Here is a 17,470-nt window from a genome sequence, read left to right as displayed (position 1 = left end):
TGGCACTAAAGGGCTTTGCACATGGGGTTCCCCAAGCAGAAAGCAAAGCCTCCTCACCGTGCCCTCTCCTGCCAGCTTCCTTAGCTCAACTATCCCCAAAAAACAGCTCCCTGACGTAGAAGTTGCTATTGTACAGGAAAAACTTCATTATAGCTCCTGCCAGGCCTGGATGAAGCTTCATCCACCCTGGGGAGCATCAGGCATCGACTGCACACTGCAGAAGCCTTTAACTAAATGATTAAAGTAAAAAAGGGGTCCTTAGCACAGGATTAACTTTATAGAGGCTATAAAATAACTGAATACAGCCCCATATTAACTGTTAAAAGAAAAGAAAGAAGAAAAGGGATAGCATTAGATATTGATCTGCAATGGGTTTCAAGTAGCTTTTCATACGGAGCTCTCTGGTGCTCGACAGTGAGTGGCATGGACTACCACAGCAGGTAATGATTTCAGAAGGACTGGCCCTGAGAACATTAAATATTTAATGTTAACTGCTCCAAACCTGTGCTGTCATCCAGAGATTTTATTACCATCAAGAATTTATGGAGGCTCCTTATGATGATGTTTTATTGCTTTCTTGACAAAATAATTAAAATAAAAACATTTAAAGGAGAAGATTAAGATGTGACTCTGGTGGGGTTTTTTGTGTAGCTTGAGGGACGGGGAAATGAGATAGATCCTGCTGCAATCCATGGCAGCTAAAAATCCCAGATTCATAAGCTAAGCTGCAACCTTGCTGCCATACAAAGCTGGACCTGCATTACCCCTCCTCGACTTGGTGACATGTTCCTGCTCCCTCCCAGCTGACCAGCTGGATTAGCTCACCGATCCAGCAGAAAAACAGCTTTTGGCAAGGTCAGGTTTGTTACAGCTGGATGAGCTTGGTGGCACTTGGAAAGGAGGGAAGCAACAACTGGGCACAGCCAGCAACAGCTTCCACTTAAAAAACTTCCACTGAAAAATGCAGCCCTGGCTGCATTGCAGTGCTTTGCAGAATTGCACACACAGGCAGCAGTATGTAAAACAACTCCAAAATTTTGAGAAAGAGAAAAGTTCCAAACAAGTTACACTTCCCTCACCATTTCTCAGGTACAATCCTTAGATCATGCAGGCGTTAGCAACTCATGTTTCCTCCTAGTGTATTATAAATTTACAGAAGCCTGGCAAACTGGAAACAAAACCTGTTGTTCAGTCCAAAATGATTCTGAAGGCTATGTTTTATTCTCAAAGCAGTCACTGAATGGTTTTCGTTTGTGTTCAAATAAAAATAATTTGCATTGGCTCTGACAAGGGGTTCAGATCTAAACTCCAATGTAGCAGAGAGATTTTGATCTGTGCTTGCTTTCAGGTTCTCTGGGATGTACAGGAAAGCAGTGGGAGTCTGGTCACACTCACAGCTCTATTATCAACTTTCTATAAAGCCTTGGAAAAAAAAGTCACTTTTTAAAAGTTTTTATATGCCATTTGTGCAAGATACTGAGGCCTACATTGCATTTCCATTCTGCCAACTGTTTAAACATGTGGATAAATCCTGCTTCAGCCAGAGCTCAAGTCCAACAGAGGAGCAGCAGTGGGTATTCCTCTGAGTACACCAGCAGCTCTTTCATATCAGAGAAGTCCCTACTCCTCTGTCTTTAAAAAGCTAAAAAACCTGTTTTGGCAGGTGTGACTAAATGACTCATGGGGTTTAAAGTGTTTTAAGGTATTATCACATGATGTCCTCAAAAAATCCTGATTAACAAGATAATTACATAATGGGCTTTATGCATGTGCCATTATTTTTGGACCAGGATTGCAGGTACCAATGGCACTGGATCAAATATGCATAAATTTCATATCAGATTTATTAATAGCCAGGAACACTATTACTCAAATGACTCTAAACTAGAAACTTCCCAACTGCAGGCAAAACTTCCCTTGTATAACACAGAATTAGGGCATAACCTCATTTTGTTGCTACTTTTAGGACACGACTAATGGTTAATACAATAAGAAATACATTAAATAGACCATTCTTATTGCATTAATGTTTCCATCATAATGCAGTTTGCACTGTATTAGTTCAGCCACTGGCTCCACAGCTACATCTGCACATGCATAATGATTCCTTTAAAACCTACTACAGCTTCAAAGGCAGCATGCTCTGAAAGGACAACTTGGCATCTTCTCAAAGATGCTGAATTTTAAATGAACTGGAGTAACAGTAATCAAAGTATTGATGAATCTAAATTTCTAAGGAAAACATACATAATAATGGCTCTTTTCCACAGGAACAAACACAGTATTTCCAGTGTAAAATTCCTCTTCCATGCAAACAAAATAAAAAAGATTAATAACTGACAGTTGTACAAACTGAAATACATAGAACATATTTTCTGAGGGAGAAAATTATTTTTGACACCTCTGCAAAAATGTGGTTATAGGGACAAAAGGAATTTTGCCACAGCTGTGCCTGAAATCAGGGGAAAGAGCTGCTGTGCCTCTGCGTGCCTTGGGAGTTCACCCTACTACAGAATCTGCTCCAGAATCCACACCAGATTCATTAAGAGGGGAAAAAAAAAATCAGACCCCACAAATTTTTAACAGGCCCAGTAAAGTCCTGTGCCTGAAGTGCACATTTTGGCAGTTTCTGATCACAAGTTAAAATCCTTTCCTGGAGGCTGTAGCACTGACAGCCAACAGAAACCATCTTTCAGCTCGACACCAACTTACACCAAACGACACTAATGTTGATTCAATTCTTCCCTTGGAGAGAGGCACCATTTGAGGTTGTTTTTCCCCAGATAAAGATATTTAAGAGAGCTCAGCATCCTCCACAGATAGCTACTAAGAGATGCAGAGGAGCAGGTCTCATCCCCTCTCTCTTCCTGAGAGGAAAGTCCATGTCCTGCTTTGCATCAGCTCTCAAAAACGCAGCATTTTCCTAAGTAGGAAGAACTATGAATTTCTGGAGCCTGAAGGCTGACTTCACCTCCCGTCCCACCACTTGAGAGGAGGAAGCAGGGACAGATGCACTCGCACAGTCGCGATGTGCTCGATGCTTCTGAAGTCAAGGGATGAGGCAGAGCACAAGATTGGCAGAGCTCTCTGCAAGGTATTGATCCCCTGCTTCCTTTCTAGTAACCGTTCCAGAGACGCAGGCTGACAGTAATTAAAAGGACTTACACACTGGGCTGGTTTCAAACTCAAATCTTCGGCTGAAGCCACCATAGCCAGCGGCTGTCCGTGCTCGGATCTGGAAGACGTAGGCCGAGCCTGGTTTCAAGCTGTCTGCTGTAATTGTCGTCTCTTTGGATTTGATGATGGTGTAGCTCATCTCCTGGTCCTTTTCACAAGCATCCCCCAAAAAAACACAAGGTTCAAATGCACAAATAGTGGCTCTCCCAGAAGACAGAATCTTAGCAACTCACACAGCAACGTTACGAAGGATGACTGAAATGTGCGTTTTTGAGGATCTCTTCCCCCCAAAAAAACCCTCAGAAGGCCTTTTCTGGGGTATGGTGAGATCTGACTTTATCTTGCCCAGCAGCTTTTATAACCACTGGCTCTAGGAGGTATGAAACAGAGCAGAAGGCCGTTTCCGCCCATAAATTACAATATGGGGACCAACCTGGTATTGGAGTAGGAGCAGTTTCCATTGCTTGGGATGGACATGGCTTGGGGCAAGGGAAAGGTTCATCCTACAAAGATCAACCCCAAGGCTTAGAGAAGAGGAAGAAAGTCCCATCACTTTAGAAAGGGATTTTAATTCACACAAAAATGACTTCCCATTTATGTAATTGGGCCTAAAAGAGAATAATACTTTATACTTGGCAAAACTTTATACTGGTATTTCTAGAACCATGAATTAGACCTTGGGAAGGGAACAGTCAACCAAAACTACAGGAAAATATCTAATTTTGCATTGACCTTCTGAAGCAACAGACTTGAAGAAAATTTGCTGAAGTAAGTCTTCATTTACATCAGTTTCTAATGTGAAAGAGTTTCAGTTCTTTGATTAAAATTTAGCCTAAATGCTTGGTAATTACTCTTAGAACTATTTACTGTAGCATATAATCTAGACGAGCTCATAAATTAAGGACTACAAAGTTGGAAACTGCTTTTTATTCACTGTATCCTCTCAGATGCAAATTATTCTGAGGTAAACAGGAGTTCTTAGTAATTTCCTACCAAAATTTTTGCATAGCTATTAGGAGCTGAACTGATTTTTATTTTTAATTTAATGGTCAACTTTCCTTAGACAGTAATATGCCTGGACAAGGCCCTATGAATTTTCAAATGCAAGATTACATATTTTCTCACCAAAGCCTGTAGCTACGGAAGACTGTTTGGGAGAAATGTGTGTGTGGTGTGTGTATCTCTGTTCTTTTTTATTGTTATGGAGCGATTTGTCTTAAAGGAATATAATCTGACAAAACTCTATTTTCCAAAACATAAATCACTCTCATCCCCTGGAAATGAATGCTGCAATTTTACCCTCACAAACGGCTGAAACTGAAAGAACATAAATGACAGTAGCAACAAACAAGAGGGATTAAGGATGACATCCCAAATCTAACTCAACAAATGGTTAAAAAGCAATAAATGAATATTAGTCCACATCTTTGCTTGTACATCAGCCCAATCAGGTTTTCGATACATGGTTGGCTTCTGCAAGCATTTAAATACTGAAGCTTTTCTAGGGAAAACACTAACCTTTAATGTCAGCCTTAAAGCAATAAATCAAGACAACTTAAACTCGGATCGGCTATAGCAACCTCCCCATGAAGGACTTGTGCTTGAAGAACTATTTACTGAAGCTATTTAAGATTAGTTCTGGACCACAAAGACAACATTTTAAACCCCCCGCTCTGATTTGTTTGAAAACAAATTATGCAACATGAATAAATATATGGATTTTTTTTTGCTTTAATTATCTGCTCATTATCAAGGTTTCTAGAGGCTAACCTTCCCAGACCACTCCACTTCGGTGCACTACAATGGTCATTCAAACAAGTTAATAAGAAAATCAGTAATTGATTATTTCTAGCAAAAGCCTATCTTGATTCTTTCTTTGTGCTTTAATCCTTTTGAAATGCCTAGCTCTATTTCAGACACTTGTGCACCTTGTGCCCCTGCCCAACCTCCCTTTTCTGCAAAAATAATGTTGATTTTATCCTGATACAAAACATTTCTGAAATTCTTTTTCCCCTGTTTGCATGGGGTGTTTGACTGGGTCCCTCCCATGCTCAAAGAAAGAAGAGAGGAGTAAGGACCCAGTCATGGTCCATGTTGAGTGGCCTCACCTGCTTTATCCACAGAACTAATGGAGGATTTTCCTTAAAATAGAAATTTAACCAAAAAAGTGACTTGTGACTCAATTTCTTTCTTCACATCAGAGCAGACACAATCTCTCTGCAAGACCTTTCTCCTCTCCCTAACACTGTGGATGCAAAACCAAGTGTGAAGTCGAAATACCAAGGCTAAAGGATAGCTTGATGTTTCCAGGAAGAAATAGATATCCAAATCCCAAGTCCTCCTATTATTAACAAACGAGCAGGCTCTATCTTAATGTGATAAGGCCGGAGAGGAACCTGACATGCAGATTTAATGTATTTGTTCAAGAGAAGTGGCACACTAATGGAAAACAACACCCTAATTTCAAGTCTCCCTAATCATTTACTGCAAAATCAATCTGACATTGATTTATGCATAAAATCGCCCCATTCTCTTCCATGATTCAAGAAAATTATAATGAAAAGGACAGTAAACAGAAGGTACTTAGGTTGTTCGGTAATCAGTCCGTCACACCTTTTCAAAATATTTGATTTCATATTCCAGGATGATGCCGTTGGGTCGATCTGGCTCCTGCCAGGAAAGGGAGATGCTATTTTTAGTTATCTTCCCTTTTTTCACACTACTGACTGGAGAAGGTGCTGCAAGACAGGAGAAAAACAGAACAGACAAAACCCATGGTTAGTAAGACAGTCTGTCCCTGCCAAAGCCAAACTGTCTTCCCCAATACAGGGCAATACTGCAGATCAGGGGGAGTAGTTTTCACCGGGGTGGTTTTTGCCCATTTTTAACAACTGGATTCACACAGATTTTCAGGATCTGACCAGCATCACCCACCCAAGCAAAGTAACACTGTGAAGCAACAGCAGCAGTTACACATTGACTGTATCTTTTCAAGCACTTGTCAAATGCATCAACCCCACGCCTCACCTTTCCTAATATGTCAGAGGGCTGTGTTGTCACAGTAATTGCATATTACTTTCCTTCAGCTGCTTTGAAGTTACGTATTTTAGCATGTACAGAAGACCATAGGTTACATAGGCTCCTTAATGATTTATTTTTTGGCTTGTGCAGTAGTTAAAGTCTAGGCATCTTTCAGCCTCCTCCTTCCAGAAGCACTGAACAAGCTAGCAAGGCACTTAAAACCTTTACAATTCAATTGCTTTCTATAAATATTACTGGAGTGTTATAGCTCACATAGTGACATTAACTCCTTCCAAATGGCAACTGTAAAGATTTTAATGGTGATGATGGTTCAGAAGTTTGTGGTGTGCTCGGGGAAGCCGCCAAATGAAAAAGCAGCTATAGGAGCTCTGCTGCTTATTTTAAGATGCAGCCCTGAAGGGTTATTGGCCCTTCGCAGCACAGATGTGCATCAGAAACAGGCTTGAACCTTTGTTTTCAGTCCAGTATTGGCAGAGACTTTTCAAGTTGTGGTTGTTACCATCCCTGCCAGCTCCTGAGCAAAAGTTGCAATGGACAATGCAACCATAACACGCCAGGTACTTCATGTCCGCGATTAGGAAACAAGACTAGAGTGAAGAGGGAATGGGAAAAATTCATACTCCCTAATTTAAAGGGCTGAGAGCAGCTTCTCCAGAGGAAAAACCAGCCCACACTTGGCTGAGGGTCTCCAACTCACCCTCCAGATAGGCCAGGTCTAGGTTGGGATTACAGGGGGATGGAGAGACCCATAGCAAAGACCGTGGTGGCCATATGGGGAATGGAGTGCAAAGACCAGTATCAAATGACCATATTTTATCTTCCAAAATGTATTTGGAACTATTAAAAAATAATTTTAAAATTACTTCTATATACATGACTAACTAATTAGCATAATACTAAACCAAACCTCTAATTAAGTAAAATAAAGACAACAAACAAAGTAATTTTGCCAGGTCTGATCTTCAGCCAAAAAGAGTAAGGGAAGTGCTGCAGATGATTATCCCTGGATAGAAGGCTAGCAGCGACTTTTCTCTTTCAAAGCAAGTTCCCACATCTCAGTCTCTTTTCAGCCCCAGTTTTTCTCACTCCTGTTTACTAATCTCTCACCCACTTGGCTCTCAGAAGATCCTGAAAGGTGTTGGTCATTTCCATATTGTTTTCTGTCAGAGAGCTGGCATTAAGCTGCACAGACAACACTCAATTTTCAGCTGTGCATCCACCACTGTGCTCACAACTGCCCCACTGAGCAAGTAAAAACCACCTGGATTTGAATGACTATTGTGTTATTTATGTAGACATTGCACAGTGATCACTGACCATTTTTCATCCACAAAAGTCACCTTACCCTCAGCTGATGTCATCCACAATGTCTTGGGCTACGTGAAGGCTAATAACAACGTAGACTCAGACTGCTAATCTGGTATAGGATTTTGCATTAATTAATCCACATGCCTAAATGGGTGTTGTGCATGCATGTCCATGGCAAGTTGAGTCGTGCATGTGAGATATGCGGTCTATTGCACATGTGGATGGACAGATGTGTTAGTCCAGAGAAGACACAGCAAGAAGCAAACTCCATTAAAACAGGATGAACTTCCCTTCTAATGTAAAGGCAGGCAAATGGTTTTCACAGGCATTGGAAAACAAGTCTCAATCTGGGGTGGTGGTGCCAAATAACAGGTGATTACACAGCCCGACTTAAATACAGGATACTGGTCACTTCTTATTGTGAGTCACTTGGATGCTACAGGGGATGGAAACACCGAAGTATGCAGAAAAAGGGACATGTGCCCCTCTGGGACTGCTCCCCAATGCCCTGAAATCCCTGCAATGTCCATTCCAGACTTGTGGAGCTGGCAGCAAATGTCCAGCAGGATGGAGAACGTAAGAGCTGAGCACTAAACCTCTTCAAACTCCCACTAGCAAAAGCAAACTTGAGAAATGTAGTGAGGGGAGACCTCAGCACTCCCTGGCATCAAATGTCTCTCAGGAAGGCAAAAACAGTGCAATTCTCAGTGTCAAGATTGCCTGATGAAATAATGAACTTTCTATCCACTTTATTGAGGTTTCCTGAAGTGTTTATAGGACCAAGGCTCACAAGTGCTTTAAAAACAAGCGAACAATGCAAGCACTCCTGAACTCTGCTGCAAAATCCTTCCCTGGGAGGTTCAGGAGAGTTTAGCTCCCTTCTTCATGTGCGTCAGCACGGTACAACACAAAATGCATCTGCAGCCATTCAAAAAGTGCCTGTCGAACTCCCCTAAAACAGAGCATCCTCTTTAAAAGGCAGCGTGTTCAAAGCTTTGCTAGTTAACAGCTTCAATGGACTTAAATCTGTCACTGTGCGAGTCTCTGACGTGTTCACTTGTGGGTCTGCAGAATGGTCTATTCTACCAGGGAAAGGAGGAAAGATAAGAAAACAAGTAATGCAACTCTCAAAGTAAATTAGAAAAGGAGTAACTGTATCCTTTTTGAATCTCCTTCAAAAGAAGCATTAAAGTGTAACCATGAGATAAAGGGCAATTAAGTACATTTAATAAATCCCAGTGGTGTTGGGATGATACAGCAACTACTCTGTATCCTCAACACAGGGAGATTATAATGCTCTGAATCGAAGGAAGGAAGGAAGGTGTAAGTATTTTAGAGGTTTTTTTGTCAAACAAAATGTAATCCAAGCCAGGCAAGCCGACAAAGCCTGCAAGCATTCGGTCTTAAAAGCCTGCAACTGGATACTGTGCTATATGATCTGAGGAAAATAAAAGGATTACTCAAGACTTGCTTTTCAAAGGTCACTGCTTCTGCAAGGGCAGCATCCTCTTAATAAAAGAAGTCCGACCACTGAGAACTTGCATTTGGAGAACAACATGCAAAAAAACAAATTCACATAAGAGTGAGGATATACAAAGCTGTGATCTCCCACATTTCTTATAAAAGGAGGCATAATTCTTGTCCAAATCCCTGCCTTGACACTGCAAAAGGTGGATGGACATCACAAATTGTTTACACATCACTTTACAAGTAATCTGCAAGTATGTATTAATGTCTTAGCAAAAGACTCAAAATCAAAGAGGGATATTGCAGCATTTATGTTTATGTTCACCTTTCATGAGAACAGCCATGCATGTGATGAAAGCAAACAGAAGATATAACAAGGTGTGAAATTGCTAATGTATATTTTTGGTTTCCTGAGACCAAAATTAATCAGGAAGCAAATAAAACCACAGAAAAATGTTTCTACTTTATTCTATTATCTTTCTCATATTTCTTAAGAAGAATAAGGGTACACACCAAATAAAAAAAAAATGAAAGTCTTTGCAGAAGATGCATCATTAGTCATATCTGAATAACTACAGGAGGTGATTTCATGAGGAACAGACCTTTTAGGACACACTTCCTCCGCAACCTTTGATAATGACATTAGCACTGAATCAGCCTTCTGGGCATCAAACACAGTATTTGCAAAATACTGTGCTGTGGCCCACTAACATCTAATACACAATTACGCTTATGGGAGTAAAATGGTAATTATATTTTAAGAGAAACTGATGTTATCAGGTGAATAACCACTGCACCAAGATAAAACAAATAATTTAGTTTCTACATTTCATGGTCTGCCTAACGCTCTCTCCAGCCCAATTACTTTTGCCTCAGTATTTTTCACTCTGGCAGAAACCACAGCTAATGTCTCCCCATCTCGCCCTTAGCCCCACAGCTGGTGAAATTCTCCACTTCTAAGCAAAAATAATACTAGCTTCTTTCACCTGCAGGGCAAAACCCAAGCCATCAGCCCAGGACCTTCAATCCAACTTTAACTTCTCCTAGGACAGATCCTCACTTGGAGCAACCCAGCGTAGCCAAGGAAGAGATGCTGACTGACCTGGGCAAAGGGGCTGGTACCCTCCTTCCTCTGCAGCTCGAGGTATATTGGCTTCAGGCCCCTTTCCAAAGACAACAGAGACATCAAAGATGCTGTTATCATCTCCCTTTCATGTATTTTTAATGCATTTGCAATCTCTTTTATCGTGATTACATTCCTGTGTGTGCAAACATTTTGGATCTAACACTTCAGACCTCACCAAAACACCTTGGGGCTCCTCCCTTCATGTGACATCACACTTCTTTTGTGGTCTGAATTTATGCCAGAAGATTTAGAAATCAAATTCATGCTTGTGATTAAACCAATACCTTCACCTGTCATCATATACAAACAAATATTTATGCTATCATTAATACACTTATAAAGACAGGTTTGATTACAGAAAATGAAACCTCAAGACAAGTAATTTTGGTTCCACTTTAAAACCCCAGTATACTGCAATTTTTCACTCCGTTTATAATTAATGATATTATTGACTTTTTTTAATAAGGCCTTTGGTGACTTCAGAGTTTGGAGCAAGACCTGCATTATTCAGCAAATAAAAGGTATGTGAAATTGCAGGCAGCTTCAAGCAGGAGATTCATTTTTAACAAGATAACACACATTAGTTAAAACAGAAAAAAAAAAAAAAGGACTTAGCTGCATCATCTCTTTGCACTTCTGTATAGAAATGTTATACATTTATAAAACCTCACCACTCAAAGGTTCCCTAAGACTACTTTTACTGCAGATGTCATACCTGGGTCCAACCTTAGCATTTAAGTAATGACTTTCGTGCTGTGACTTTTAACATACCGAGGTGTACCTTGGTTTGCCTGTTTTGGGATTTCAAAACTCCTTGCCCCTTGAGGACAAGTCAGTGCAAACCGTGCCTAGCTATTTAGGCAAACAGCTTGGACCCAAATTTGCAGGTGCTTGTATGTATTTTGAAAAATAAGTCTCCAGGGAATAAAAGGTCCTTGGACCATGTAGTTTTAAATTCCAATTCAATTTTGCCTGAGACCTTACATGGCATTTCAATTATGCACAGGATGTAAATAGTGCAAGGGGGTAAATTTTAGTTCCAGGGTTAAATCCGAATGCCTGGCAAAATATGAGCCCAATCCTAACACACCATTCATATATGGAGATCATTTTCTTTTGAATGATTATTCAAGGTATCCCTTAAGCAGATGGGGACTTCATGCTGGTTCTTTTCACACATCAAATATCAAAATGAGAACACAATCTCCACATGTCCTTGGCAACAAATATATAGTGTTTCTCCACATCTTCCACCTCCCAAGATGAACACCTGAGGTAAACGCAAAGTCTCAGACCAATTTACAGTCTCTGTTACCCATTTCCATTTCGAATGCCTTCAAAACCTGAGGCGCCATGATGTGTGCCTTAAAACCAAAGAAGTCACGTTGTGTGATGGAGAAACCCAACTCAAGCACTCAGTGGCCCGGACAGAAGGCAGGGTCCCATTTTTCTATGTGAATCCATGGCTAGCCCAAGCAACCAGATTTCCCTCACATGAAAATGGGGCAATCATAGAATCCTTTTGTTTGGAAGAGACCATCAGGATCATCGAGTCCAATCATAACCCAACCTAACTCTAGCGCTAAACCATGTCCCTAAGAACCTCATCTAAACACCGTTTAAACCCCTCCAGGGATGGTGACTCTGCCACTGACCTGGGCAGACCATTCCAATGCCTGACAACCCTTTCCGTGAAGAACTTTTTCCTAATATCCAACGGAAACCTCCCCGGAGCAACTTGAGGCCATCTCCTCTTGTCCTATCATTTGCTACTTGGGAGAAGAGACGAACAACCTCCATGCTACAACCTCCTTTCAGGCAGTTGTAGACAGTGAGAAGGTCTCCCTTCAGCCTCCTTTTCTTTAGGCTAAACAGACCCAGTACCCTCAGCTGCTCCTCTTATGACTTGCGCTCCAGGCCCCTCACCAGCTTCGTCACCTTCCTCTGCACTCTTTCTAGTACTTCAATGTCTTTCTTACGATGAGGGGCCCAAAACTGAACATAGTATTCAAGGTGGGGCCTCAGCAGTGCTGAGTACAGTGGCACAATCACTTCCCTAGGCCTGCTGGCCACACTATTCCTGATACAAGCCAGGATGCTGTTGGCCTTCTTGGCCACTAGGGCACACTGCTGGCTCATATTCAGCCAGCTGTCAATCAACACGCCCAGATCCCTCTCTGCCAGGCAGCTTTCCAGCCACTCTTCCCCAGCCTGTAGCACTGTCTGGGGTTGTTGTGACCCAAGTGCAGGACCCAGCACTTGGCCTTCTTGAACCTCATACAATTGGCCTCAGCCCAACAATCCAGCTGGTTCAGATCCCTCATCCCTCTGTATGGCCATCCAGCACGCAATTTGGTGTCATCTGCAAACTCACTAAGGGTGCAGTCAATCCCCTCATCTAGATCACTGATAAAGAGATTAAACAGAACTGACCCCAATACTGAGTCCTGGGAAACACCACTCGTGACCGGCCGCCAACTGGATTTGGCTCCATTCACAACCCTTTGGGCCTGGCCCTCCAGCCAGTTCTTTATCCATTGCAGAGTACACCCATTCAGGCCTTGAGCTGCAAGCTTATCCAGGAGAATGCTGTGAGATACAGTGTCAAAGGCCTTACTAAAGCCTAAGTACACCACATCCACAGCCTTTCCCTCATCTACTAGTTGGGTCACCTTGTTACAGAAGGAGATCAGTTTGGTCGAACAGGACCTGCCTTTCATAAACCCATGTTGACTGGGCCTGATCATACGGTTCCCTTGTAAGTGCTGTGTGATGTTACTCAAGACCATTTACTTCACGACCTTGCCCGGCACCAAGGTTAGACTTACAGGTCTGTAGTTCCCCGGATCATCCTCCTGGCTGTTCTTATAGATGGGCATCACATTAACCAACTTCCAGTCAACTGGGACCTCCCCAGTTAGCCAAGATTACTGGTAGATAATGAATAGTGGCTTAGTGATCACCTCCGCCAGCTCCCTCAGCACCCTTAGGCGTATCCCATCTGGCCCCATAGACTTGTGGGTGTCCAAGTGGTGTAGCAGGTAGATAACCATTTCCCCTTGGATTACTTGGGCTTCATACTGCTCCCCATCCCTGTCTTCTGGCTCAAGGGGCTGGGTACCTGGAGCACAACTGTTCTGACTGTTAAAGACTGAGGCAAAGAAGGCATTTAGTACTTCGGCCTTTCCTTCATCCTCTGTCACTATGTTTCCTTCTGTATCCATCAGGGGATGGAGATTCTCCTTAGCCCTCCTGGTTGCTGATGTATTTATAGAAACATTTCTTGTTGTCTTTCACAGGGGTGGCCAGGCTCAGCTCTAGTTTGGCTTTGGCCCTTCTGATTTTCTCCCTGCATAACCTCACAGAGTTCTTGTATTCCTCTTAAGTGGCCTGCCCCTCCTTCCAAAGGTTATAAATTCTCCTTTTATTCCTAAGTTCCAGCTGCAGCGCTCTATTCCGCCAGGCCAGCCTTCTTCCCCGCGGGCTTGCCTTCCAGCACAAGGGGACAGCCTGCTCCTGCGCCTCTAAGATTACCTTCTGGAAGAGAGACCAGCCTTCCTGGAATCCATTGTCCTTCAGGACTGTCTCCCAAGGGACTCTGCCAACCAGACTTCTGAACAGGTCCAAGTTTGCCCTTTGGAAGTCCAAAGTGGCAGTTCTGCTGACCACCCTTCTAACTTCTCCAAGGATAGTAGACTCAATCATTTCATGATCACTATACTCAAGGCAATCTCCAACTGACATGTTCCCACGGAGCCTTTCTCTCATTAGAAACAACAAATCCAGTGGGGCTCCTTCCCTGGTAGGCTCACTAACCAGCTGTGTTAGGAAGCAAAATATTTCATCTGCCTCTTTATCCTGGTTTTGGGGTCTGTAACAGACCCCCACCAGGATGTCCACCTTGTTGCCCTTCCTCTTGATTCTCATCTATAGACACTTAACCCTATCATCACGCCCCTCAAGTTCCAGCTAAACAAACCCCTCCCTAACATACATGGCTGCCCTACCTCCTCTGCTTCCTCACCTCTGCCTTCTGAAGAGTTTATAGCCATTCATTGCAGTGCTCCAGTTACAAGAGTCACCCTACCATGTTTCTGTGATGGCAAATCAGTCATAGCTTTTCTGTCTCACTAGGGCTTCCAACTCCTCCTGTTTGTTGCCCATGCTGTATGCATTCATATAGATGCACTTCAGCTGAGCCATTGATTCCACCGAGTTGGCAGACCGAAGGGTCTTATTAGCACTACCCTCAGACGCCAGTATGCCGTCCTTGGTTGTGCCTCTGCCACATCTGGTTTCCTCCCTCTCCCCCTTCAAATCTAGCTTAAAGTCCTCTCAATAAGTCCTGCTAACTCCTGTCCCAGGATCTTTTTCCCCTTTTGAGACAGGTCCATCCCATTTGCTGCTAGCAAACCAGATGCCATGTAAGCTGATGATCACAGAATCACAGAATCACAGAATCGACTGGGTTGGAAAAGACCTCAGAGATCATCGAGTCCAACCCTTGGTCCAACTCTAGTCCATTTACTAGATCATGGCACTCACCCAATCTCAGTTTAAAAACCTCTAGGGACGGCGAGTCCACTACCTCCCTGGGCAGGCCATTCCAATGCCTGACCACTCTCTCTGTAAAGAATTTCTTTCTAATATCCAGCCTAAATTTCCCCTGGTAGAGTTTAAGCCCATGCCCCCTTGTCCTATTGCTAACTGCCTGGGAGAAGAGACCAAACCCCACCTGGCTATAACTTCCCTTCAGGTAGTTATAGAGAGTGATGAGGTCACCTCTAAGCCTCCTCTTCTCTAGACTAAACAACCCCAGCTCCCTCAGCCTCTCCCCATAGGTCTTATGTTCAAGTCCCTTCACCAGTCGTGTTGCCCTTCTCTGGACCCGCTCCAGCACTTCAATGTCTTTCCTGAATTGAGGGGCCCAGAACTGAACACAATACTCCAGGTGTGGCCTCACCAATGCAGAGTACAGGAGAAGGATCACTTCCCTTGTCCTGCTGACCACGCTGTTTTTGATACAGGACAGGATACCATTGGCCTTCTTGGCCACCTGGGCACACTGTTGGCTCATGTTGAGCTTCCTGTCAATTAGTACTCCCAGGTCCCTTTCTGTCTGACTGCTCTCCAGCCACTCTGTGCCCAGCCTGTAGCGCTGCAGGGGATTGTTGTGACCAAAGTGCAGCACCCGGCATTTGGCCTTATTGAACTTCATCCCATTGGAATCAGCCCATTTTTCCAGTCTATCCAGATCCCTCTGCAGAGCCCTCCTGCCTTCCAGCAGGTCAACACTCCCTCCCAACTTGGTGTCATCAGCAAATTTGCTGATGATGGTCTCAATCCCCTCATCTAAATCGTCAATAAAGATGTTAAACAGGACTGGACCCAACACTGACCCCTGGGGAACACCACTAGTGACTGGATCAATGATGCCATGATAAAAAAACCCAAAATTCTGCCAGTGACATCAGTCCCACAGCCAGGTATTGATCTGCTGGGTCTTCCTGTATTTTTTCTCATCATACCCTGCAACTGTGGGGATAGAGGAGAATACTAGTTGTGCTCCTGATCCCTTGACCAGTCATTCCAAGGCCATGAAGTTTTCCCTTTTCAGTTTCATCACTGTCCACCTGAAAAATTATTAGTGGGTAGTAGTCTGAAGGCCTAACCAGGACAGGAAGATTCCTTCTAACATCTTTAACCTTGGCCCCAGGGAGGCAGCAGACTTCCCTAAGAAGTGGGTCTGGTCTGCATATAGGGCCTTCTGTTCCCTTTAGAAGGGAGTCTCCTACAACCACAATCCATTTTTTTTTCTTAGTGGGAGCTGTTTTGATGGAGGGTGCAGGGTGACTTATCCTCTGCAGCACCTCCATCTGAGTAGAACCGCCTCCCTCAATCTTGTTTGGTTCCAGTTGCAAAGCAGTATACCTGTTTTGCAAGGGAACCTGGGAGGGTGGGGTGGTCACAGTACGAACCCTACTACTTCTGCACCGGGCAGGAACTTGCTGCCATTTCCCCTCGTTCCTGAATTTGCTGCAGTTCACCTTCTGAGCCTCTTGCCTGTTAAGACAGAGGCACCTGGGAATGTGTGGTGGGTAGGGGGAAGTTTCTCCTGCCACCCCTAGTGTGGACTTGCTCCTGTTCATCCCTTTCCTTTGATCTGCCTTCTTCAGTGAGGCAAGGGGAGGAAGCAGGAATCCCTCGATCTTCATTTCTTGCTGGTCTTACCTGCCCGTGGGTGGCCAGAGCTTGATCCCACCAGTCAATTTCCTTTTCCAGCTCCCTAATACTTCTCAACCTTTACACCTCCTCTCGCAGCCCTACTACCAGGCTGAACAGGTCATCCACCTGCTCACACCTCACATTTTTATTACCACTCCATAACAGTGAAAGGCTCTGACATGCTCTGCAGCCTGAGGTCTGGGTGTCTACATGTTCCCATGGCAGCTGTCTGAGTTGCCAACTCCTTCCTGCTGAGTGCAGAGTACTTACCTTTGCCCAAGTGGATACCATAGTCAGCTCCTTCTGCAAGGGTGTCAACGACCAAGTGAGATATCACTTGATCTCCCCTGCCTACTTAAACTCCCTGCGCAAACTGCTGCATTAACTGCTTCAACCCTGTTTGCTGTCCCGTTCAGGTGGTTCCCACCCCAGTCCCTGGAATACTAAATGCAGCTCCTTGAGCTCAACAGAAGGACATGACTTGGAGCCCAAGGTGGTCACTGAGCCGAGGTGCTCCCAGATCTCTCTGCTCCCAGCTGGACACAGGGTCGGGTTGGTCCATGGTGAAAACCTGCATAACGTGGATATCATGTTCTTTCTTTGCAAAGCTTTCCTCAGATGATCTCTCCCTGACTTCTAATCCTTGCACCTAAGATACTAGGAAAGTATCTTTTTTAAAGGCAAAGAGATCAGGATGGATGCTGTCATTTTGTGGATATCACTAACCTGATGGTTTTAATTACCAGCAGCCCCACTACAGAGAACTGCTCATGGTGAGAAGATACAAAATAGGAAAAAACCTTCAATCAGAGAGATAACAGAAGTAATCTGCATTCAGTTTACATTAGTGCAAGGATAAGAGTTAATCTCTTCTGATCTGAGTAACAGCTCAGTAGACGCCCCTGGTTGAGGCTGGGACTGCAATGCACCAGTATCGTCTAAGGCTTTGAGATTTACCGTGCCTCAATGCCCTGTTCTTGTCATGATCCCCCTGCAACAGCACAACAGGGAGGAAGGTGAGGAGTGTGCAGCTAAATTCCCATGATTCTCTGAGCATCTCCTGGAGGACGATGCAAGGAGAGACACAGCAAAGAGAAAAAACAAGGGAAACCTAACATCTCCTGT

At 43.6% G+C, this 17,470-nt stretch overlaps 1 protein-coding gene across 14 annotated transcripts in view; it reads right to left on the bottom strand.

Annotated features, from left to right (window-relative positions):
* The window catches only part of EPHA5 (EPH receptor A5), a 212,187-nt gene that overhangs the window by 45,693 nt on the left and 149,024 nt on the right, over window positions 1–17,470 (bottom strand). For 13 of the 14 annotated variants that reach the window (XM_065061577.1, XM_021299088.2, XM_065061574.1 and 10 more), the window contains 2 exons: window positions 5,791–5,915; window positions 3,166–3,325 (listed from right to left, as the gene is read on the bottom strand). In XM_065061577.1, the coding sequence (XP_064917649.1) occupies window positions 3,166–3,325; window positions 5,791–5,915 (285 nt within the window). Of the gene's footprint in view, window positions 1–3,165; window positions 3,326–5,790; window positions 5,916–10,096; window positions 10,158–17,470 lie in introns of all 14 variants that reach the window. The other variant, XM_065061586.1, reaches the window with a different exon arrangement.

This window comes from Columba livia, chromosome 4 (genome assembly GCF_036013475.1).
Source record: "Columba livia isolate bColLiv1 breed racing homer chromosome 4, bColLiv1.pat.W.v2, whole genome shotgun sequence".
NCBI lineage: Eukaryota > Metazoa > Chordata > Aves > Columbiformes > Columbidae > Columba > Columba livia.
Note: the sequence above shows the minus strand (reverse complement) of the source record. Positions and strands in the feature narration are given on the sequence as shown.